Raw genomic sequence first — 23411 nt, forward strand, 5'->3', positions numbered from 1 at the left:
CCCCTCTCTTCTCTTCGCCCTTTGCCTGTTGGAAGCTTATGCTCTCCCTCTCAAGAGCATTAAAGCGTTGCTGCAGAAGGATCCTGTTTGTGTGCCGCGTCATTTCTTGCTGGCGAGAAGGTAGCGCGGGACACACTGTAGCAGGTAAGAAAATGAGCTGGATAAACCATTTCTCTTTAGGACCCTGGCAGTCATTCACTTGCGCCTCCAACATTACCAAGAGTTGTAACACTGAAGACTTCAGACCTCTTTTATATTTTAACTAATATTCTCCCCTCTTCCTCAGAAGGAGGAAGCCATCGATTAAAACTGTATGAATAAGGACAATGTCTCCTTCAGAACCTTCCCAGGCAGGTCAGGAACCTCCTCTTTCTCTATAGATACAGGTAAATGCAGCACTGTGAACTCCTCTTCCCTGAACAGGCCACACCCATCTGAAACCTTTGATACACGTGGCAGAACTTTCCAATTATGAAGACATGGAATGTTGCAGAGCCAGACCCAGGCGTCCTTAGGTATCCACGTTTGTGTCTGAACTAAGGACTTGGAGACTATCTGTCAAAACCTTCCAAAATGAAGCAACTCAGCTGACGTCTGATCTCACTGGAGATGTTTCCCTGCCAGTGTCTCTTGCTGCCTCACATGCCTACCTGTGCATTCTTCTACCTGTGCATTCTTCAACCCGTGCATTTGAAAATCTTGGCTAACTTTGTTCTGTAAACTTCATGAAACATTTCTACATTGAAACTTGTTATCTGAGGCAAGCTGAACCTATGCCCCCAGGCCTCCGTCACTCATTATTGGCTCAAGAATAAACGTCCTCTTACTCTCTTTGAGATGAGAGCTACGTTTGGTGTTGAAACTAGGTTTTAAAGTTTGTAAAGAGAAATAAGTTCATTCAACACATACAATACATAAAAGCAAAGTCAGACAGAGGCAAAGCCCACACAGAAGCACAAAAGAACCCAGACAACACCAGAGGAGGACCGGCTCAGAGGTCGTCTGTGGAGTGTCCCGGGAGCCCAGAGTCTGGGCCGCACTAGCCCTCAGTGCCAGGCGTGCTACACCATGAGAAAGCTGTGTGGTTGGTCACTACCCACACTTCCACTTCTGCTAGCATCAAGGGTCAGCATAAACTCTATGGTGGTTTTATGCTTCTTCTAGTTGGGCTCACAGACTACTCTAAACTTTACACCGCCTTTTAAAATGGGGAAGTAGCTGACTGTGGTCACAAACTAACACTCCGGAGGCAGAAACAGGCAGATCTCTGTGTGAGTTCATGGCCAGTCTCATCTGTAGTGAGGTCCAGGCCAGCTAGAGATACACAATGAAAAGAAATGGTTTTGGCTGGGCACAGTGATGCATTCCTCCAGTCCTGACACTCAGAATGCAGAGGAACCTGGTTTATGTAGCGGGTTAGGCCAGCCAGACATGAACTGAGACCACCCCCAAAGTGAAGGGATTGCTTTATTGCTTATGAAGTTTTAGGTTCACTAAGGGGGGGATCCAAGAATTCCTCTTTCAAGTAGTTCAAAGTGTGAGCAAAATCATACCCTGGTTGCTAAAAATCGCTTGTTATAAATTGACAATATGCATAGAAAATTAAAACTTAAAAAAAAAACTTAGTAATTTTTATTTGACTTTCTATTAATGCTGCACCCCCTGGTTTTCAGATATAGTTTAGAACCTTGAGCTCCATCTGAAAGAAATGCCCAGGTTCCTTCCCACCACTCCAGCTCCATCACGGACTGTTTGCATCACTTTACATTAATTAACTTATCAATGTTGGGCACCATTTCCTCTGAGCTACCCTCGGAAGGGGTGTATCCTGAATACTATGCCTACTACTTGAAAGAAAAAAAATGTGGGTCATTTTATTTATTTACTTATTTATTGGACTATCATATCACATTCAATACAACTCCCAGTGAACAAATAACGACTGTCAACCACCGCTAGTCTTTCAAATGGCAAGAGGTAATGAGAACAGTCTTATCAATAGCCTCCCAAGGGAAATTAACTATTTGTACATCCTCACAACAGCACTCACCATTGAGAATCTACAACACTACTGGGGTTATTGAACTGAATGGCCACAAAAATGTATGGAGGATAGAGAAATGTTTTTCCTGCACCATTAGTATAACTGGAAGGGAAACATTACATATGTCAATGATTTCTGAGGCATTTTCATCTTCTAGCTGGTATCTTCTCAGCATGTATTAATGAGGAACTTATAAAGAACTGTTGCATGTGGTAGGTTAGGGTAAAAGCTCATATTTCCTTAGAAATCCTTCCTCGTGCACCAGAGGAGGGGGTTTTGGGGGAAAGATGGGACCTGGAACAGAAGGATCAAATAGGGAGGGAGAGGGAGGAGGAAGAGGGAGGAAAGAGGGAAGATGGAGAGGAACAGCTAAACAAAGGGTCATTTGATGGGTCACGCGGAAGCCTAGTAGAGTGTACACACACACACACACACACACACACACACACACACACACAAATAAAGTAACAAAGCCACAAGGAGATACCTCTTACCACCAAGTGAAATCTCCTGTGCTGGGAATGGCTATATTTAACAAGTTGTTGGCCAAAGGGACCCCATGGAAACCCCAAACAAGCCAACTGTACTGGCTGGTTTTGTGTGTCAACTTGACACAAGCTGGAGTTATCACAGAGAAAGGAGCCTCCCTTGATGAAATGCCTCCATGAGATTCAGCTCAGCTGTAAGGCATTTTCTCAACATGATCAAGGGTGGGAGGACCCATTGTGGGTGTTGCTATCCCTGGGCTGGTAGTCCTGGGTTCTATAAAAGAGCAGGCTGAGTAAGCCAGGGGAGGCAAGCCAGTAAAGGACATCCCTCCTTGGCCTCTGCATCAGCTCCTGCCTGCAAGTTCCTGCCCTGTGTGAGTTCCTGTCCTGACTTCCTTTGGTGATGAAGAGCAGTGTGGAAGTGTAAGCCAAATAAACCCTTTCCTCCCCAACTTGCTTCTTGGTCCTGATGTTTGTACAGGAATACAAACCCTGACTAAGATACCAACCAATTGCCAAGACAATTGGTTGCTTTCCCCAAGCTAATGGGAAGGCCTACCTACACTCACTGACATAGATAAAACTCAAGTTGATACCTACCTTGAGCCTTTGCCCCTACTGACTATGATATAGGAAGGCACTCGGCACACCACTAGAGGAGGAAGGTAAACTCCAAGCTGGCCACAAACTCTGTGATCTACGATGGTGACTGCCTGCAACACACTGGTACCCACAGCTGTAGAAGTAACCAGGCACTCTCTGATTGGTTCCACTCCATGAGATGGAACCCACGGCCAAACCTGCTCAGGTGGCCACAACCTCCAACTGCTCAATACTTACCAGGAGATGATGTTACCAGTAACAAAGACATAATTTTAAAAATCAAGTCATTTCAATTACTCTAGAAGTGCACACCATAAACCTAGTATCAGGAAAGATTTCATACCCTTTAAAATTTTGAGGCCACACTACACTTCTGCATACTGCATAAGTTTGATATATGATAAACGTATCAGTAAAAAAGCCAAGAACTGTGACATGAAGGGAAATCCCATATTTTCACATATAATCCAGTACAGTATGTGTCACAGGGCAGAACATGAACTGATGACCTCCTCTGGCCAACTCACCCGTGTCCGGTTTCTCTTCATTATTTATTTCCATAACCACAAATTTCTCACAAACAGCAAAGGTGGGCAAAGTAGAAGAAATGAATTGGCCAAACCTTAAAGTAGAGTAGAAAATAAAAAGGTTTCATTTTTCTTTTCTCTAAATCACAAGATGAGAGAGAGAGAGAGAGAGAGAGAGAGAGAGAGAGAGAGAGAGAGAGAGAGAGAACACACACACACACACACACACACACACACTTCTGTCTTGATTCTGTGTCTCGTTGGGCGACTGTATTCAATTTGCTTCCTCTTGGACCTAATGACATCAATACAATGGTGTCCCTAAAGCCTAAGAACTAGGTCTTCAGACTTTTGAGCTCTGTCAAGCACTAACCCACAGGGCCTAAGCAAGCCCAACAGCATGGCTGAAGGAGGTGACATGCTCAGGAATTGGCTGAATAGAAGCCACTGGAGCCAGTGATGGAGAACTTGGGTTTTAGAAATGCAGGCTATGAAAAAAAAAAAAAAGAAAAGAAATGCAGGCTATGTTATGTATGTAGGATGCATATACACGCACACGTACACACACACACAAATACAGACACACACATGACAACTAACTTGTTAAACCATGTGACCTGAAACAGGTAGCGCAAGTTCTCTGGGCCCTTGTTTCTTCATTTATAAAGAAAATGACAAAGTTAAAGTTTTGATGAGGTTTGGCAGTAATTTCATCTACATGATCACTAGAAGTGATCATACGGCAGAATAAATTCTAATAAACAATGGTAATAAACATAACCGGGAGGGGCAGTGGTGGCGCACGCCTTTAATCCCAGCACTTGGGAGGCAGAGGCAGGCAGATCTTTGTGAGCCTAGGGCTAGCCTGGTCTACAGAGCTGGTACCAGGGCAGACAAAGCTACACAGAAAAACCGTTTCAAAAAACAACAAATCAATAAATAAAAACACCTCCCTCCCATTCAAAGCTCTAGTTCAAATGTTATAAAGTTAAAAGTATAAAACAGGGGCTAGTGAGATGGCTCAGTGGGTAAGAGCACCCGACTGTTCTTCCGAAGGTCTGGAGTTCGAATCCCAGCAACCACATGGTGGCTCACAACCATCCGTAACAAGATCTGATGCCCTCTTCTGGAGTGTCTGAAGACAGCTACAGTGTACTTACATATGATAAATAAATAAATCTTAAAAAAAAAAAGTGTAAAACAACTTCCTGTGGGGAAAAAAAAGAAAAAGAAAAAGACACCTCACCTCCTGTATGTTAAAAAAATATTAACATGGCATGCACACAATAGACATGATAGAGGCGTGTGTGACTGTGGTGTGAGAGTGCGTGCGAGGCGTGTTCTCCCGCGTGTAGGTGTGAGTGCCTGTGTGTACGTGGATACCAGAGAATGACACTGGCATGTGTGTGTGACATACACCTGTGAGGTTTAGCAGGCCTTTAGGAGTAAGGAGGGGACTGGCAATTCCTATACTAAGTCAGTCAGTGGTTTTGGGTCATTTGCACTGCCTTCCGTGCTTTACTTACAAGCTACTGGCAACAGGGTTGCCCCATGAGCACAGGACTGCAGGGACTGATTCCATTCACCTCGCTCACTTCCACCTCAGTCAGCAGAGACAGACCCACCTGAGCAGATCGTTGCTGTTCGGGAAGCCCTGCAGCAGGAAGCTCAGCACGTTACTAATAGCAGCGATGGTGGGCTGGGACAAGGACATGTCTCGAAGCGTCAGGAGCAGCTTGGGGATGAGCTGAAATTCCCTCATCAACTTGGCATTCTTGGAAGCCTCACTGCAAGAGACAGAGGACTTAACGCACTGCAAGACGCTCTCTCTCTCTCCTACAACTGAACAGCTAACCACACGAGCGCTGACGGGTACCTGGACTCTGTGAGCAGTTCTATGAAGTGTTCAAATAAGGAGAGATGGAGCTCATACGGTGCGTGAAGCCAGACCTGTAACAAAACATAAACAACCATATACTCAAGGTTCAAAACATCCCCATTGTCAGTCCGGCAAAATCAGGTACAGCACACAGGACAACCTTCAGTTATGTATTTAGCTGGATCCAACAGGATACGGAGGAGAAATATCAATCACTATAAACAGGCCCAAAATGATAGGAAATGGAGTAGCATGCTTTCAAAACCTATTTATTATAAATGGTCTACATATTTAGGAATGTCACAGGAAGGTGACCATGATCAGTGGCATTTTTAAAGTGTGGAACAATGAAAATGGCCAACCAGAAGTGCATCTCGTGCAAAACCATGTTGTCACAGACACAAACACGAAACAAAACAGAAGGGGGAAAAAAACTTCTTCAGATGGGAAGACTGCTTGCCAGCAGACCTCTGCTACAAAGAGAGGGACCCCAAGCACAAGGCAGATTCCAGCTTTACACCCCGAGACTGTGGTCAGGGCGAGAGTGACCCCAAACACAAGGCAGATTCCAGCTTTACACCCCGAGACTGTGGTCAGGGCGAGAGGGACCCCAAGCACAAGGCAGATTCCAGCTTTACACCCCGAGACTGTGTGTCAGGGCGAGAGGACACAGTCACAGTCCCCAGCACCTCATCAGATGGTGCTCGACTGCCTCTAACTCAGCTCCAGGGGATCTGAAAGCCAACTGCAGCCTCCTCACGCACTACACACAGACACACACTTAAAAAAGACATAAAAATACAATTCTAAAAAAGCTAAGGAGTTGTAAATAGCTGAACTGTAATAATATATATATGAAGACTCTTTTTTAAAATGCATTTTAGAAATAATCGATCACTAAAGAAAAAAAAACTATTCTGGAGATCATAAACTTTAAAGAAAAGCACACCTCCACGAGGGTGAGAAAGAAGAAATGGAGACAGTATAGTGGTCTTCAAAGATAAGCCACAGTATTTTAGATTCTGGAAAAATAACCGAGGAAAATATTTGAATGCTGCTAAGATTATTTCATTTATATCTGTCAAATTGCTGTTTTTAAAAGGGGGAGGGGGAGGATTATTTACAGACAACTTGTGGTTGGTAAGGAAAGCAGTTCCAGGAAGTCAGTGTACAGGCATTGCAAAACAGCCAAAATTGGGGATTCAATTGAATTTATGATGTCTGTATGTTAAATATTAATCACAAATTTGAAACCAGAGGAAATTCCCGAGGAAACACAGGCCAGCAGGCGTAGGTGCGTCTTCTTGCTACATAGGCCAGTAGACATGGGTTGGGCTTTTTACTGCGTGGGCCAGCAGGCCTCAGTGGGTCGTCTTCTTACTGCGGGGGCCAGGGGGCTTCAGTGGGACTTCTTACTGAACAAGCCAGCAGGCTTACTTGGGTCTTCTTATTGCTGTTGTCCCTCTGCGGCCTTTGAACTTTAGCTTTCTCACATATTTACTTATTGATTTCTGTGTTTTTCTCTTCCAATGGACTAGCAAACAGCCTGGATACGTGGGCTGTGTGTCTTTATATCTTTCCCAGCTAATGCAGTGCTTGGCTCGATCAAAAGTATATCAGGTGTAGTAGCACACACCTTTAATCTCAGCAATCAGGAGGCAGAGGCCATGACTTTAAGGCCAGCCTGGTCTACATAGTAATTTCCAGGCCAGATAGAAATGATGATGATGATGATGATGATGATGGTGATGATGGTGGTGATGATGGTGGTGGTGGTGGTGATGATGATGACGATGACGACAACAACAACCACCCTCATCATATTCATCAAAGACATCTGAAGAACTAGGCCTCTGAAAACTTTATCATGCTTAAGAGAGAGACCTCAACACATTCTTGAAGAAGTGATGTCATCGTGTCTTTAGAAAAGAATGAGCCCTCCGAAGGTGGGTAGCACAAGCTGAGGAATAAGCGACAGCCACTATCCCGGTGCGTGTGAGGAGAGCTGACTGAGGCTCACGTGTGAGGAGAGCTGACTGAGGCTTGCAGGAGGCAGTGGAGGCAGAAGGGTACACACTGCACAGCGTGAGGGGGAAGTGGACAGGACTTCATGCCCAACTGTTCACAGACAGGAGGAAGAAGGCAGATGATTTCATAATTTCAATCCTACAGAATGGCGGGGTTATTAACAGAAAGAGAAGTTAGAAGGAAGTGCTAATCTGGGGCAAGGATGCCAAATTCAGTTAAAGCGTTGTTAGGGGACAACAACAGAAAAATTGGGCACGAAGTCAGAAGTCAGTCTTGAATTGGGACACCAAAGTTTGAGACAGATGTGAAAGGTGAACATGACCTCCAGAGGTGATGCTTACTTGAGGATGTCATGGAGACAGAATCATAGCAAGAGCAGCAGGATGGGTAAAAGGACCAGGATGGTGATAGCGCCTGAGAGCTGGTAGGTAAAAGACGGAGCTATAAGGAGAGAGCAATTACATGTGCTGTCTGGTGTAGATCCGAAGGGTGGATTTCCACTCACAGGGGAGCTGGGAATCAGCTCTAAAAACACAACTCCTGAAAGTGTTGAGAGGATGCTGTTGGTTGGCTAGACCAAGTCTGTGCTGAAGTCATGATAAAAGACTGAGTTGGGACTCAGTATCTATAAGCATTGCTTGTCATTAGTAGGTCCTGGTGACATCCTGCGTGGTACAGAGACCAAGATGGAGACAAACAGGATCTTCATTCACGATGCTCAGAGATCCCGCCATTTCCCAGGGATGTACCATGAACACTGAGTATAGCGATTTGGGAGTGGAGAGAGATTTGGGGTTCAGGGAGCCAAGGCTATGAGCATGCGCTGTGCCAAGAGGACAGCAGGACACACTAAGGGTGCTCTTTTAATTGTTGTTTTCAAGACAGGGTTTCTCTGTGTAGCCCTGGCTGTCCTGGAACTCATGGTGTAGACCAGGCTGGCCTCAAACTCAGAGATCCTCCTGCCTCTGCTTCCAGAGTGCTGAGATTAAAAACGTGTGCCACCACAGCCTGGCTGAAAACCTTGTTTTCATTTCATAACATTTTTTTACTAAATGCTGCTAAATAATCCAAATTAAAGGTCTAGATTCTATTTATTATGGAAAAGTTCATATCAGAATTGCTTAGTGGAAATGCTTCCTTCTGGTTACACCTGACACAGTGGGTATGGGCAGTGTCAGGTGTGTATTATGTCAGGCATGTATTATGTGAAGCGTGTATTATGTCAGGCGTGTATTATGTGTCTAATTTCTGTAACTTTGGTAGAGCAGAGTATATCTGGAGAAAAGGAAATATTATTCTACTTCTTAGGTTTCACTAACTGGTACTGATACAATCATCAGGAAATTATTATTTCAGAGATGGATCTATGGGATACAACAGCTTAACTCACTCATAATAGAGAAAGAAATGTATTCATCAACTTTATATTCCGGGTCAGTGTGTATACTTACTTCAAAATCACAAAGTAGGTCCTGGAAAGCGGTGGAATTGGGAATAATGGATGTCTCATGGCCACTGTCAACAGTCCCCACCAAGGAGAACGTCAGGTGGAGGATGTGGCTGTTGAGGAGGGAGCGCTTCTTCTTAAGCAGCATTGCCAGCAGCTGGAGGGAAGAAACAGAGCGGGCCCGTTGACAGAGCAGCATGTGGCTCACACCCCATATGCAGGCCCGTTGACAGAGCAGCGTGTGGCTCACACCCCATATACCAGACCTTGAGGGCTCCAATCTAATCAATGGGTCGATTCTTTGACAGGTTTGTGACTTAATGGCATTGTGACACGTGAGGTCTCACTGGGTAAAAGGCACCACTGGGGATGGACCTGGAAAGACCACCTGGATCGTCAGGACAACAACAGTATGTTCGTTGTATGATGGTTTTCCATTTTTGAGTAAATGAGGCACCAAAAAATGAAGGGGTGTGAAGTGGAAGGAAGCCACAAAGAAAATGGGGAAAGCGTAGATAGATCATCAACCCCAAGTGTCTTCAAGCCGGATCTAATATGACCTGATTTCATTTCACTCTCTACTACATGAAGAGAAAGAATGTCTAAGCAAGCAAACTGATTTGAATATATGGTTGGTTTTCTCTATCCATGGGTTTTAAATGTACAGATTAAGTCAAATGAATTTAGGAATCCACTTTAGAATCTGTGTACAGACATTTCCTAGAATTATCCCCTAACTACTACCCTATATAATAACTGTAGCATCGCACTCACTGTATTAGGAGCAATAAATATCTCGGGGGTTATTCCAGCATGGTGGGTACACCTAGGACATATGCAAACGCAACACAATTTTATGAGGTGTGCACGGAGGGAGAGCAATGTCCTGGAACCATTCCTCAGGACAGTGAGCATCCACCCAGAACATCAGATGCACCAAAGGTAAAAAAGCTCGGTCTACTGAACACGGGGATGAGTGAGGGGAGTTTAAGAAACCAAAATTAAACTAAGCCACATACACACTTTTCGGTCCGTGTGTGTGTGTGTGTGTGTGTGTGTGTGTGTGTGTGTGTGTGTGTGTTTAACATACGCCGATGGCTTTTAAGTTCATGTGGACAATATAATTCTTCCAGAGTTTAGAAAAATGTGAGTAAACGTGAGCTCCTCTGGTGTAAAGTGATAGTACAGACCTGGTACCCCTTGATCCTTTCCATCTCCTTGCTGGCTAGCGGGTTGCTCTTGACCACACAGACCAGGGCCTTGACTGCTGCATACAAGCCTTCCACATCAGAGGCCATGGCCACTAGGCCAAGGATGGCTGCAGCTCCTCCAATGTACTGCAACGTAGTGGCGACAGGCTTAGGGACAAACGTTCTTACTCCTGGTTGAGAAGAGAGTGAGAATAATTACAATACATCAACTGTGTAAACAAGGCATGCGTAAGCTTTAAATATTTCTATTAAAATGTTTCATAAATTTTTTATTTAAAAAAATTACTTTGCAGCAAATTGTAACATCTCGATGCATGAGAATGCTGGATTTTGAAAGCTACTTTCTAAGGCTCTCAGGGTGTGACTTTATAGGGAAGAAAAGTGAAGTCTAAAGAGCTTAAGTGCTTGTCTTGAGTCACTAAGCATGAGGGCAGAAAGTGGAGTCTGCTCTACAGAGGGTTTGTTCATTGTTTCCCACCTTACCACACTGTGGATGTAAAGCAGTGCTCCCTAAAGCAGTGCTCCCTAAAGCATCATCTGTGGAACAATTAAGACTGCTTGTTAATCTGAGAAGGAATCGGTACCACACACAAACCGCTACTCCTGAAGTCTAGGTAGCCCACCTGCATCGTTTAGATCTCAGATCTGGCTAACCGCCAACATCCACGCTGTATAAGGACAGAGTGCACAGAACTCCAGAGGACGCAGCCACTCTGACAGCCACCCAAGCTGGATGGTACCTACGCTCAGAAGCCCTCCCTTCTAGATAGATCTTTGTGCTGTTTGGAGGTGCTGGGCCTTGAACCTAAGCCTTCTCGTTCACTAGGCATGGGCTCTCTCTCCTAGGGAGCTCCGGGTCCAGTTCTTTTGGCTCGTTGCTAGGTAACAGGAGCTGGACCATCACTGACCTAACTCTGACGTGACCAGCGCATGGTTTGTTCTTCACTCCTTTTCTGTACGCCATTGCAGCTAGTGCAGGATCACACCGGCTAAGGAGATTTCATGAGAGCTCGTGATTTTTAAATTTGACTGAAATTTGGGACTAATCTGTAAGCACTGCAGGGACACAATAGGTCAAGTGCTTCAAAATACTAGCTTGAAACATTCCCCAGCCCCCACTATTTGTTTAACGCACCCAAGTATCCAATGAGAGCAGCCCCGATAGTGCGAGCCGGCCCATTGAGATGGCCTGCTGCGTTGTGAACCAGCTTCACGGGAGTGGCGTTCTCGTGGGAGGAAATGCCTAACTGGAGAACAGGAAAGGAAAAATCAATGGAATCACAGAAGAAGGTGTTTTTATAGCACTTCTATGGTTGGCAACAAAGCCTTCTGTCTTCTACTTAGCACAATATATAAAGTGTGAGGAATCTTTTAAAAAAAAATGTTTTTTGTTTTTTGGTTTTTGTTTTTTTTTTTTAGTTGGGCAAGCACTTCCAAAGTGTGAAACTTCATAAAAGTAATTTAGAAGGCAGTCTACAGAGATAAAGTTGGCAGAGATGTTTAAGCAGGTCCGTTACTCGGAGCCTCACAGGAGAATACTGTTGAAGATTCAGATTTATTCTAGACCCAATCAGGTACATTTGTATAAAAATGTCAAGAATACAGATGAAACAGGACTGCCTAAGAAATATATTGAACACACAGACTAGGCTCTACTGCCACAGAGCCGGAAATACAGAGGTAAGTGTTTCAATTAATCTGCTTAAACTGGAACAACATCAGTTACAAAACAAACAAACAACAACCACAGAACCACAGGGAGATACACATTCCGGTCCAAGCTTAAAATTTCAGTGTCTGGGAGCCTGAGGCAGGGGGACTGCCAGGTGAAGGCTGACTGGGGCTAAGGAGTGAGAACTTGCCTCGGAAAGCCACAAAATAACCAAATGGATTACCAAACAAACAGGCAAACCCTCAGCAATTGTGATCTTTATTGTCACAAAGTTTACCTTCTTAATTAGCTTGTTGTGGAGCTGGGATCACACCAGGGCCTTGGGTAGTAAGTAAGTGCTGCAAGGCTGGGCCACACACATGGCTAAAATCTAAACTGCCAAAGACAGCTCTGACACTTAGTGAGACATTCTAACTTTCCCAATTACACTAAATGTCTTAATGCTTGGCCTAAATTAGGAGCAAAATAACCCAACTACAAAGGACACATGCAGAGAGAAGAGAGACAAGAGAGTGTACATGTTAATCACCAGCTGATGATTAATGCTAATTAGACAGATATGCTAATTAGAGTGCCAGGATAAAACTAAGAAAACAGTAGAAAGAGGTGTGTGCAAATATATTTACTGAAAGTTAGTGAAATGTGAATTTATAGTTCAAGAGAGTCAGTGAACTCAATCATGACACAAATTTCCCCAAAAGCCTAGGTGTAACACACTTGAATTTCTAGAGATCAACTATTAAAAAAAAAAAAAAAATGAAAGCACCCAGAGAAAAATCACTTCAGATGTTCCAGGTTTGCATCAGAAACTCGCCATCAATACCACAAAGGGAGAACATTGGTTAGCCTGACTTGTCAGCTTGACACATTTGAGAGGAAAGCACACAAAAGGGAACTGTCTAAATCCTACTGGCTTGCGGCCCTGTCTGTGGGGAATTGTCTTACTAACTGATGCAGATGGAGTTGGCCCACCGTGGGTGGCACCATCCTTAGGCAGGTCATCTTGAGCCGTATAATAAATCAGCTAGCTAAGCATGAATGTGTGAGGCAAGCCAGCAAGCAGGGGACCTCCAGTTTCTGCCTGAGCCCCCAACCTGATTCCACGATGGACTGAAACGGAAGTAGAAAGAAAATCTTCCTCCCCTGAGCTGCTTTTGGTTAGAGGGTCCTGTCACATGCTGAGCGAAGCCAGACCAGGAAGTGAGTCCATGAGAAGTGCCTGAAGAGAAGGCTTCACAGAGTGTAACGCTCAGTAACTCTGCCCTGAAGGGAGAGAGAGCCCAACAGTCTATGGGTGCTTTTCCAAATCACTGTCAAGTTAATGATGACTTAATTTTACTGTCTTAGTTCTGAAGGTCTGATGTAAGACATGGTCCTGGCAGCCTAGAGTGGAGGTGTCTGCAGGAATGTCTTGCTTGTGGGGAACGGCCCACTTTCTTCCTACCTACCCATGGCCTTTTTTCATCTTTAAAGCCAGACATGTCCCATTCTCCTAGACTGGGCTTCACCACGGAGAGACCTTCGTGGTTAACTGGGCCCATGGCGCACTGTCTTCCCAGGGAGAGCCGCCACGGCTCGCTGAAAGCTCTCAGCTTACCTGCTTCGCAATGGCTTTGCTGTCTAACTTGTTGTAGACTTTCCGGATTCTCGCCACCGTTAGGGAGGACACAGACAGAGCGTAGAGTCCGAAGGACACCTTTTCCTCTGCGACCAGAGACACAGGGGACGGGGTGACACCTTCCGACTTTGCATCTTTACCTTCAAAAGAGGAGGGACTCTTTTCACACTCCATCCTCAGAACAAAGCGTTTATTCTGTCTCTTGCCTAGGTGGACTTAAATATTTCTTTAAAGTGGGAAAGCAAGCCAGATTTAAACACTTTACTTCATCTTTAGCTCTTGTCTATTTCTTTGAATGCATATAGGAAAGGACTTGCCAGTCATTTGCTGTGAGGTACCTTCTCATAGGGCCCATTGTAAAGGAAGAAGAACGTTACCTGTTGCCTACCAAGTCATCAGACCTCGATTGTATATGGAAAGGAAAGAAAACAGCCGGGTGTCTGCGGCTTAAAGGCCCTGACCCCTCTTCTCACAAGCTCTCACGTACACCTCACACTCCTCAGGACCACACTGCACAGCAGGGAGCATACATGCTGTAAATCTCACTTTTACATAAAAATCTAAGCAGCAAACCTACTTGTCTGTCCACACACACACACACACACACATGCACACGCACATACACACACAAACACACCCCTATGTTGCAGGACTTACTCCCCTCACCATGTCAAGAACGCATGATAACATGAACTCACATGGCACGCAGACAGCCTGAAAGCTTCCAACATAGTTTGGTCCCAGTTCATAAATAGTAGTCACGCTAGAAGGAGGTAAAACCTCTTCCAGAAAATGAGTGGGCCCCAGGCGCCAGACCAGTGAGGCGATCTGGCGCTGCGCAGGTGGAGTGCCGACGTAGGCGTAGACTGTGCTCAGCACTGGGGGGTTTGCAGAGCCTGAGCCCCCAGGGGTGCTGTGGACATAATGCAGCTGCAAAGAAGACACAGGTGTGAGACGCGGATGCCTTAGCCCAGGAATGACTACCTTATTGTACCTGTTCTCCTTATCTCAAGACCTAGGACTTCAGAGATATCAGAACCAAGCTGAGAAACACAAGGCAAGACCGTAGGGTCTGTAACTGGGCACTCAGTGTGGTAGTGTGAAATCTGCCATCGAGTTCTCACCAAGTAAACTATATCTAGAAACGGCAACAGTTATATGCAGGGACGACGTCACTTGCTTACTGTGGTCTCTTTGTATTAGCGATGCTTCTCTGAAGAGGAGGAGTCCACAGTTCTATGATAACCACCTGAGATGTGAGCCTACTGACTTAAAGTAGCTCAAGAGTTACAAAAGTAAAACACATGGTTTATATGCACATATATTACCTCAATACAAGAGAGGCATGGTTGACTGACACTCTTAGAGTTGAAAACGCTTTTATTTACTGATTGATAATTACTCAATTATTAATCAACCCATGTTAAATAAATATATATTTAGTCAGCTGTGAGATGAGAAACTGAGCTACTGCTTGTGAAGGGGGCCTCTGTCACAGGGGAGGGGGCAGCCTCTGTCACAGGGGAGGCCATTTTCATTGAGTTGTTTCTTCATCAACATCAGCCAACTTCATATCACATCTATTATGTATATTAAAGAATGGTCCCAGGGTTGTTTCAAGGCTACTGGTGAAGAGCTTCATGTAATACTTCCCCTGATTACTCACAGTGTGTGTGTGTGTGTGTGTGTGTGTGCGCATGCAAGTGTGTATTCATCTATCTATCTATCTACCTACCTACCTACCTACCTACATATGTACCTATCATCAATCAATTGTCAATTAATCAACCAATCTATCAGTCAATCAATCTACCTACCTACATACCTATCTATCTATATATCGTCTGTCTGTCTGTCTGTCTGTCTACCTATCACACACACACACACATATTACAAAGAAATCAATGGATACCGCGGTGGGATATTTTAGCATTTACCTTGGCACATAATATCAGAATAAAACATCAGTACTGTTAGGGAAGGAAACTCATTCACAGCTGATTTACACAAAAAACCTATTTGAAAGAACAACAGCATCAGTCTAAGGTGGATATTGTCTTACACAAGCTAAGGAATTGTAACCATGCCAAGTTCTGTAGAGAGTAAGTACAGCTTATAGCCTGGTCTACAGTGCTGAGGACCAGAAAAAGTACTTTACAGCATCTTCCAGACCCTGGAATGCCTATGCAATCTTTAGTACTCTTTATGAGAGATGCTGACACTAAGACAGCTTCAGATTTTGGAGTATTTTAGACTTTAGGTTTGGGGACATTCACCTGTGACAATATCTTTATTCAGAAGAGACCGTTTAGTGCTGCTCCTGAATACTAGAGTGTGGCATTCTCCAGGAACGTTCACCTGATTCCGTCAGCAGATACAGGCTGTGGATACAGCTCACTAAGTGGCTGCTGCTCGAGAGTGAGAACCTAGCCTGGCTCTCCGTACCCAAGTGAGACCGAGCACTGGTGCTTCGGGTGCAGCATGCTTACCTTGACGGTGTTGACCAGTTGCCCGTCGAGGTAGAGGGCCGCAGTGCTGTTCTTCAGCATGCCTCTGCTCATGAGCAGAGCCAGGTGGTGCCACTGTCCCTCCACTACCAGCTCTCCACACCGAAAGCGAGCGCAGCATGGGAGGATCTCATAGAAAGAGGACTCTTCACTGAAATCATCAACTAAATAAAGCAGAGGGGAAAGCCGTGAGCGCGCTTGCCCACACTGTCCCTGTGCTGTATTTCTACATCAGCAGATTCATATAGACCGTGATTCATGCACATCCCACAACCTGTTGCTGGTCTGCGATCATCCTGCCAGAACCACAGGACAGTAGCTGCAGAGAGCTCTGTGTGGCACTGGATGCAAAGTATCTGCTGTTCCAAGTTCTTGCTTCCCATGAGAACCTTGCCCAATAGACACCCTCTGCTGCATAGCACCAGGCAGACTGTGCTAAGAAACAGTAGCTTTACTCACAGGTAAACAATAGGATGGCACCTTCTCCTCTTAGTCCTTTATTGTTTATTTCTGAAGTTGTAATTTAATTACAACATTAATCCCTTCCCTTTCTTCCTCTAAACCCTCTCCAACTCCCAACTGATCCCAGATCCTTCCCATCTCCATACTCAATAAATTATTAAGGATACATTTTGGTCAACTACAACAACAACAACAAAAAAACGTCTTTATATGAATTTCGTTTTCATGTTTGTCTAACTGAAAATTAAGGTCCTGCCTTTCCTTTGTTGTTCTTCCTGGTGCTGGGAGTCAAACCCAGAGCCTGACACAAGACTGCACATATTTTTATTCTTCCCCTGGGCTAGAACACAGTCCTACCATTTCTCAAGTGTTTGTAGCTGGGCAGACAACAGTGAGGCAGAATCGAGAAAGCCCACACAGGATGAATCTTAAAATATGCAAGATTTCATATAACCCGTTCTGTGCCATCCTAACTAAAGCTAGATGAGGATTATCACTTTGAACTTAGAAACGAGTGTTAATTACGCTGACCATAATTTTGGAGTAGCTCCTCCTTAGTGGAAACAATTAAGGACCGGTCTTTTGCAGACAGAACTATGGCAAGGCACACATAATGCTGCTCGGATGAATTCGCTCGCCGCACAACAGTGAGGAGTCTGACGGGGTGGTTGTTTGGTGGAGAGCTGAAGTGTTCGATGCAGAACCAGCAGGAATAGCTCAGGCCAGAGGGTGGGGGGAAGAACCTCTCACCTGGAGTCAGAGGAGAAAACCAGGGACACGGCATTGGGGCACACATTTATGTCTTTAAATGAGGCAATAACAGTGCATAATCTATTAGTAGAAATGTCTACTGAGAAAGGAATGGCACTTACCAGAGCCCATGCCGCTGACCACGGCCCCGTCGGTGAGACCCGTTGTGACGGCGTTATTGGTAGGGGCGTTATGGGGAGCCAAGCTGGGCAGAAACAGGCAGCTAGTGAATAAGACAGAGCTCAGTTAGAGATCTGCTCTGACTTCACACAACGGACATGCAACACTGCATTGAAAGTGTCTTTCAATGTAAGTAATTCTTTCAATATATGTAAGTGTAGCTAGAAATGAGAGATTATAGAAAACATCTGGGGTCCGGGCAAAGCCTTTCCTATGTTTTAATAATGTGAGACAATCAAAGGGTGTACTTAAAAACCTCTAACAGTACCATTTAAATTTTAAATTATGTAAGTATCATGGTTAAATATGCATAGGTAAAACAAACATACAGTCTTAATAACAAGCACTCAAGTAATTTCGTTATCACAGAAGAAAAATCCCTGGATTGCTTCTTCATAATACAGCTTGGACATAGGTGTGCACACTCGGACACACGTGAGCTGGTGGACCTGACGGGTTTGCAGATTCACTATGGTGTCTTTGTTGCTGCTTCTGTACCTGTAGCAGCCTTGCCATATTTAAGGTTACTCATCTGAGGTTACTGTTGCCACTGAGAAATCAAGGCTGAAGACACCGTCCTAGACAGTCCGGAGACAAGGTGGCAATGGCGAGTCAGAGCTTACATCTACCTTTCTCCGTCTTCCGTATCTCATGCTTACACCACCAGGACTTGGCCAGCTTTCTAGATGGAGCTCCCATGAGACCCCTGCTTTGTGCAGGAAACTTCCTACTAGAGTGACACAACTCTGCCACTCAGAGAAGACACCTGAATGGGCCGCAGGTGACCCTGTAAAATGTCTTCATCCACAATCACACTTAAAATGTCCTACTTAACCATGGGCCTTCAGTTAGAAACTCCAGTACGACACCAGCAGAGTTAATATGATAAATAATTCAAAAGGCTAAACATAGAAATCTTAAAACAGCATGCTCAAAGAACTGGAACTCACTTGAAAATCCGTATCACAGCACATTGCAACCCAGCAACTTAAACCCAAAGTCTGTCTGCAAAGCCCTCAATGAGAGCAAGGCCTGGTTCCCTTGTAGTTTCCTTACCCAAAGCCTTCAAGGGATGTGTCAAATTCAACGAAAGCCGGAGTAACCGATGACCCGTGAAGTCTGATGTCATGAGGGGTTGTCATGGAGACCAGACACTTGACCCTGGTCAAGGGCACAGTGCTTCCCTCTGCGGACTTCACCAGGCTTTTGCTTATCCGGTAATGGTTATCTTCATGTGAGCTGAAAACATTGTCAGAGCCCAGGCCTTCCAGAGAGGTGACCACGCTACCTGCAAGACAAAATATCTTGGAGAATATTCAGAATTTTACAGTACCTTCACCAGACCGATTTATTTTCATATGCCTGAATTTATTTTCTCCAATACCACAAATGCTTGGGCAGTCGCCATGTTGTATGTCCCCTTTCAGACTCGAAGAGCTTGCTTTCCTTTTTAAATGACTATCAAAGCAACGTACACACTGCGGAGACATCAGACGCTGGAGTATTGAAAGGGATAAAAGCGCCCACAGTCACAGCTTAGATCTCAATCAGTGGAGTGCTCTTATTTCACAACACTGCTTATCATTTCTCTTCAGAAGGAAAGCATTTTCCCTAAAAGCAACATCACAGAATGGGATCGTGTGTTCTCGGGGATAAACACAACACTCGCTTCTCTTGTCTTCCTCTGCCTTTCGAATCCTTAAATCTATCACAATAAAACATGACCATAAAAACACTGCATGTAAGGATCCTACACACACACACACACACACACACACACACAGAGTGATAAGCAGTCCTGTCTTTCCAGAAACATCTCAGACCAACAAAGATAATGTTCCCTCTGAAGATGAACCGCTCAGGAGCACAAGCCATTTCCCTTCGATGTGTCTGACACTGGATCAACCATAACTGTGTTTGAATTAATATGAAAAACTATCATACAGTCTGCCTCCCCGTGAAATCATGCTGGAAATCAAAAGAGTTTACTCTTCCCTGAGACAGCACTCAATAGCACTGGTGATCATTAGGAGCAGAGAGCAATGGCTGAAGGTTGGTACTCTGACTTCAGCAGTCTCACCTCAAAACTGCAGGGAACAATTAGACACACGCTGCTGCCTTTTAAAGCCGCCATCATGTACCTCAGGGATAGAGCAGCTGCCTTGGACTAGTGAGGGCCTTGGACTAGTGACCAGGACAAACCAAGGGAAGGTAGCCTCTCTGACTCCCTAAGGACCGTCTTGCATGGCGCACTGGCATTGGATACTTAGTCGTCACTCTAACTCCACCTCAGCAGTTTTAGCACCACGGCTAACAGTGACTCAAACGGAATCTCCATAAACAGAAAAGGCATACACCACAGAATTAACCATGGAAGGAAATCCAAAATCCACAGGATTAATCACAGGCTAGAATCCAGTAGTACGCTTCACTAAGACACTGCCCCCTAGTTAGTGTGGATGGCACCTGTTGGTCTTCCAGGAACCTGACAGACTATCAGTCAGGGCCTACATTCTGCTCACTCCCTTGGTTATTTGTCTTCCCTCAGCTCAATGCGGCTTGTCCTTGGACAATACTCAGCAAATTTACCTCAAATGCCTAGGACACAACATCTGCCCTTGTCTCCCTCATTCCTCTGTTGATTCTATCTTGTGTTTTCTGTGCCCATCCAAATGATCCTGCTAGATGAGTTGTTTCCTTTATGTGAAAGATCCACAGGATACTTCCCTTCCTACCCCAGGACACTTCCCTTCCTACCCCAGAATACCTGCCTTCCTGTCCCAGGACACCTGCCTTCCTACCTCAGGACACCTGCCATCTTGACACAGGACACCTGCCTTCCTACCTCAGGACACCTGCCTTCCTGTCCCAGGACACCTGCCTTCCTACCTCAGGACACCTGCCTTCCTGTCCCAGGACACCTGCCTTCCTACCTCAGGACACCTGCCTTCCTACCTCAGGACACCTGCCATCTTGACACAGGACACCTGCCTTCCTACCTCAGGACACCTGCCTTCCTACCTCAGGACACCTGCTATCTTGACACAGGACACCTGACTCTAGAAGCCACCCAGCATCCCTTCTTCCTTGCAGGCCTAATTTGCCTTCTGTTGTGATTTCTAATTTCCCAAGCTCCAGCTGCCCTGCAATCACACTGCTGCATTTAAACAATGTAGCTGACACTCCCAGTCCAGGCGGCATCAGCCACTTGGGATTGAGCTAGAATCCTCTGAGGCAAAGGCACTCCCTTCCCCAGGCCAAGGGCTAAACTGCCTGTATCCTTATACTGCCCTTCACCCCTTACCACCCCCACTGTCCTCTTCCTCCATTAACCAGCCTGATTGTGAGTCACTGACCAAACTGCAACAACCTCTTTTCTTTATAAAGTTCTCGTACAGACCCACCCCCACCCGCATGGATTTCAGTGACAGAAGAAACCATGACCGGGAATCTCAAAGCTCAGCTCACTTCTCATCTCCGGCTCGAAGCTCAGCGAACTCGGCTTGTGAACCCTGTATTGCTTCAGCAGCTTCTTGTCCCAGGCTCCACAATTCAAAGGGCTTGCCAAACGCAAGAACTCCCTAAAGAGAGAAAGCAAAGTGAGTCCCTGGCGGAGAACATTAGGGAACAAGACACCACCACATCAGCAGGTGGGGCGGGGGATGATGAACTGTAACAGAGCAGTTACAACAAAAGAGAACGTTACTGTGACACAACATATGGTGTTAATTTCACATTATAGTCACTATATAGCTGTACATCTACTATGCACCCCAGAGTGACCCGCTCCCTGACGTCACCTTCTACCCCACATCAACAAAATGTGTTTGGAGTCTTCTCATTTACTTTGCTTTCTACATTCATAAAATCCCCAAATCATGCCAATCCCACTTCCTAACCGCCTCTGACATACTATACAGGCAGTGCTCTGACGAGACCCAGACCAAGCACCCTGTTTCTGTATTTAGCAGCAGTCTGTGTCACCTCCAGTGGCTCCCACTGGATCACAACACAATCTACTTGCTGTCGCTGCCTTGCGCAAGACGTCAATGACTGCTCATTCCTGGCATGTGGAAACCCCAACTCCGCAAAGGGCTGCCGTGGAAGGCCACGGTGACATGAGACCTACCTTCAACGCCCCTTTCACTGCACCCCCTTTCACCCCATCCATAAGTCGGCTTTGTTCCTCACTTCAGGAATGCTGTGTTGCTTACTGGGCCATGACGCCTGCCTCGCTCGTTGCAAAGGGATTCCACTCCCCATCTGATGCAATCGGGGTAATCGTCTTCCATGTTCTACTTCTAAATTGTCATTCCCCTAGAAAGCCAACCTCCCTACAATTTTTGGATAAGCTGCCCTTAAATGAATTCTATAACACTGCCATTATAGAATCTACTATGCAGCATTTTAATTTCTTGCTTATGTGATAAAGCCCCTTCTATTATCTGGTTATCAATGTTTTCTTATGTCTCAGATTAAGGGTTCAAATAATGTTTCATACCAGGCAAGCCAGATCCCATACCTGTAGTAGGTATAAAACAAGCTACTTCTGTTCTTGCTCTAAGCACCAGAAAGGGTGTAAAGCACTGGAAAGGGCTAGGAGATACAATTCATTAAGCATGTCCTCCTAGACATGACGTACACACAAAGCATTCTCACAGTAGGGTTTCTTTTAGAGTCTGGCATGTAAGCTGTCATGACAGCTCATACAACTCTGTTTGACACGTGTTTATGTCAAGTATTTTCCTTAATCAACAACGATTTTGGAATGGGCTTTAAAAATCACAAATAATATCTCAACTATGTATTTGAAAAGTGTCATAGGAAGACAGCACTTCAACAGAAGACAAGAATAATCAGAGACCATGTACGTGCTCAGAACAACAAGCTACAGGTATATTCTTAAAAGAATGAAAAAAGTAATGTATGACTACATCTACGTGGCTGTATAATTTCAAAGAAAACAGAAAAGTTCTTTTTTTTTTTTTAAAGATTTATTTATTTATTATATGTAAGTACACTTTAGCTGTCTTCAGACACTCCAGAAGAGGGCGTCAGATCTTGTTATGGATGGTTGTGAGCCACCATGTGGTTGTTGGGATTTGAACTCCGGACCTTCGGAAGAGCAGTCGGGTGCTCTTACCCACTGAGCCATCTCACCAGCCCAGTTCTTATTTTTTTAAAGATTTACTTTAATGTGTATGAGTATTTTGCCTCTACGTATGACCGTGCACCACATATGTGCTTGATGATCACAGAATCCAGAAGAGGGCTCCATATCCCCTGGACCTGGAGTTAAACGGAATTTTTAAGTCCCAATGTGTGTTCTGAAAACCAGATTAGGGTCTACAGCAATAGCATCCAATGCTTTTAACTGCTGAGTCACTTTACAACCCCCGCTACCCCAAATTTAATAACCGACTAATTCCCATTTGTAAAGACAGCATTGCTCTCTTGAATTAAAACCTATGCATGCTTCTTGAGTTACAGATATAGCTCAGTGGAACAGTGCTCGTCCAGTAGACAAGAGCCCTGGGGTGATTCTCAGAATACATACATATGCTCGAACATGCGTGCATTATAATAAATAAACACTATCAATCTATAAATGTCACATATATAGGATGTGTGCAAGCAAAACATTTCCAACATGACAAAACCTTGGAGCGGGGATGCAGAGTAGTGGCGTACGTGGGTTAGGGACAGCGGGAGGAGTCGTGTACGTGGGTTAGGGATGGCGGGAGGTCAGGCGTGTGCAGGATGCAGAGAGACATCAGGAGCAAGAGCCTCATGGGATCCAGAAATGTGCAGTGGTCATAGAAAATACACTTGGAACATGCCTGTAATGCTGGCACCCAGGAGGCTGACGCAGGAAGATCAGGGGTTTTAGGAAATAAGCTGTCTGCACTACCTAATAAAAGCCTGTCTCCAAGCCAGGCATGGTGGCACATGCCTTTAAACCCAGCACTTGGGAGGCAGAGGCAGGCGGATTTCT

General features: G+C 45.0%; 1 protein-coding gene across 1 annotated transcript in view; it reads right to left on the reverse strand.

The window, feature by feature from the left end:
* Wdfy3 (WD repeat and FYVE domain containing 3) overlaps positions 1–23411 on the reverse strand; it is a 227846-nt gene that overhangs the window by 70641 nt on the left and 133794 nt on the right. The window contains exons 18-32 of the mRNA XM_029545025.1: positions 20885–20997; positions 18473–18704; positions 17359–17459; positions 17018–17236; positions 16007–16188; positions 14216–14447; positions 13497–13657; positions 11363–11474; positions 10207–10397; positions 9021–9173; positions 5539–5612; positions 5288–5449; positions 3610–3757; positions 3133–3245; positions 2051–2146 (exon numbers count right to left, since the gene is read on the reverse strand). Of these exons, the coding sequence (XP_029400885.1) occupies positions 2051–2146; positions 3133–3245; positions 3610–3757; positions 5288–5449; positions 5539–5612; positions 9021–9173; positions 10207–10397; positions 11363–11474; positions 13497–13657; positions 14216–14447; positions 16007–16188; positions 17018–17236; positions 17359–17459; positions 18473–18704; positions 20885–20997 (2289 nt within the window). The remainder of the gene's footprint in view (positions 1–2050; positions 2147–3132; positions 3246–3609; positions 3758–5287; positions 5450–5538; positions 5613–9020; positions 9174–10206; positions 10398–11362; positions 11475–13496; positions 13658–14215; positions 14448–16006; positions 16189–17017; positions 17237–17358; positions 17460–18472; positions 18705–20884; positions 20998–23411) is intronic.

This window comes from Mus pahari, chromosome 13, assembly GCF_900095145.1.
Source record: "Mus pahari chromosome 13, PAHARI_EIJ_v1.1, whole genome shotgun sequence".
NCBI classification, from domain to species: domain Eukaryota; kingdom Metazoa; phylum Chordata; class Mammalia; order Rodentia; family Muridae; genus Mus; species Mus pahari.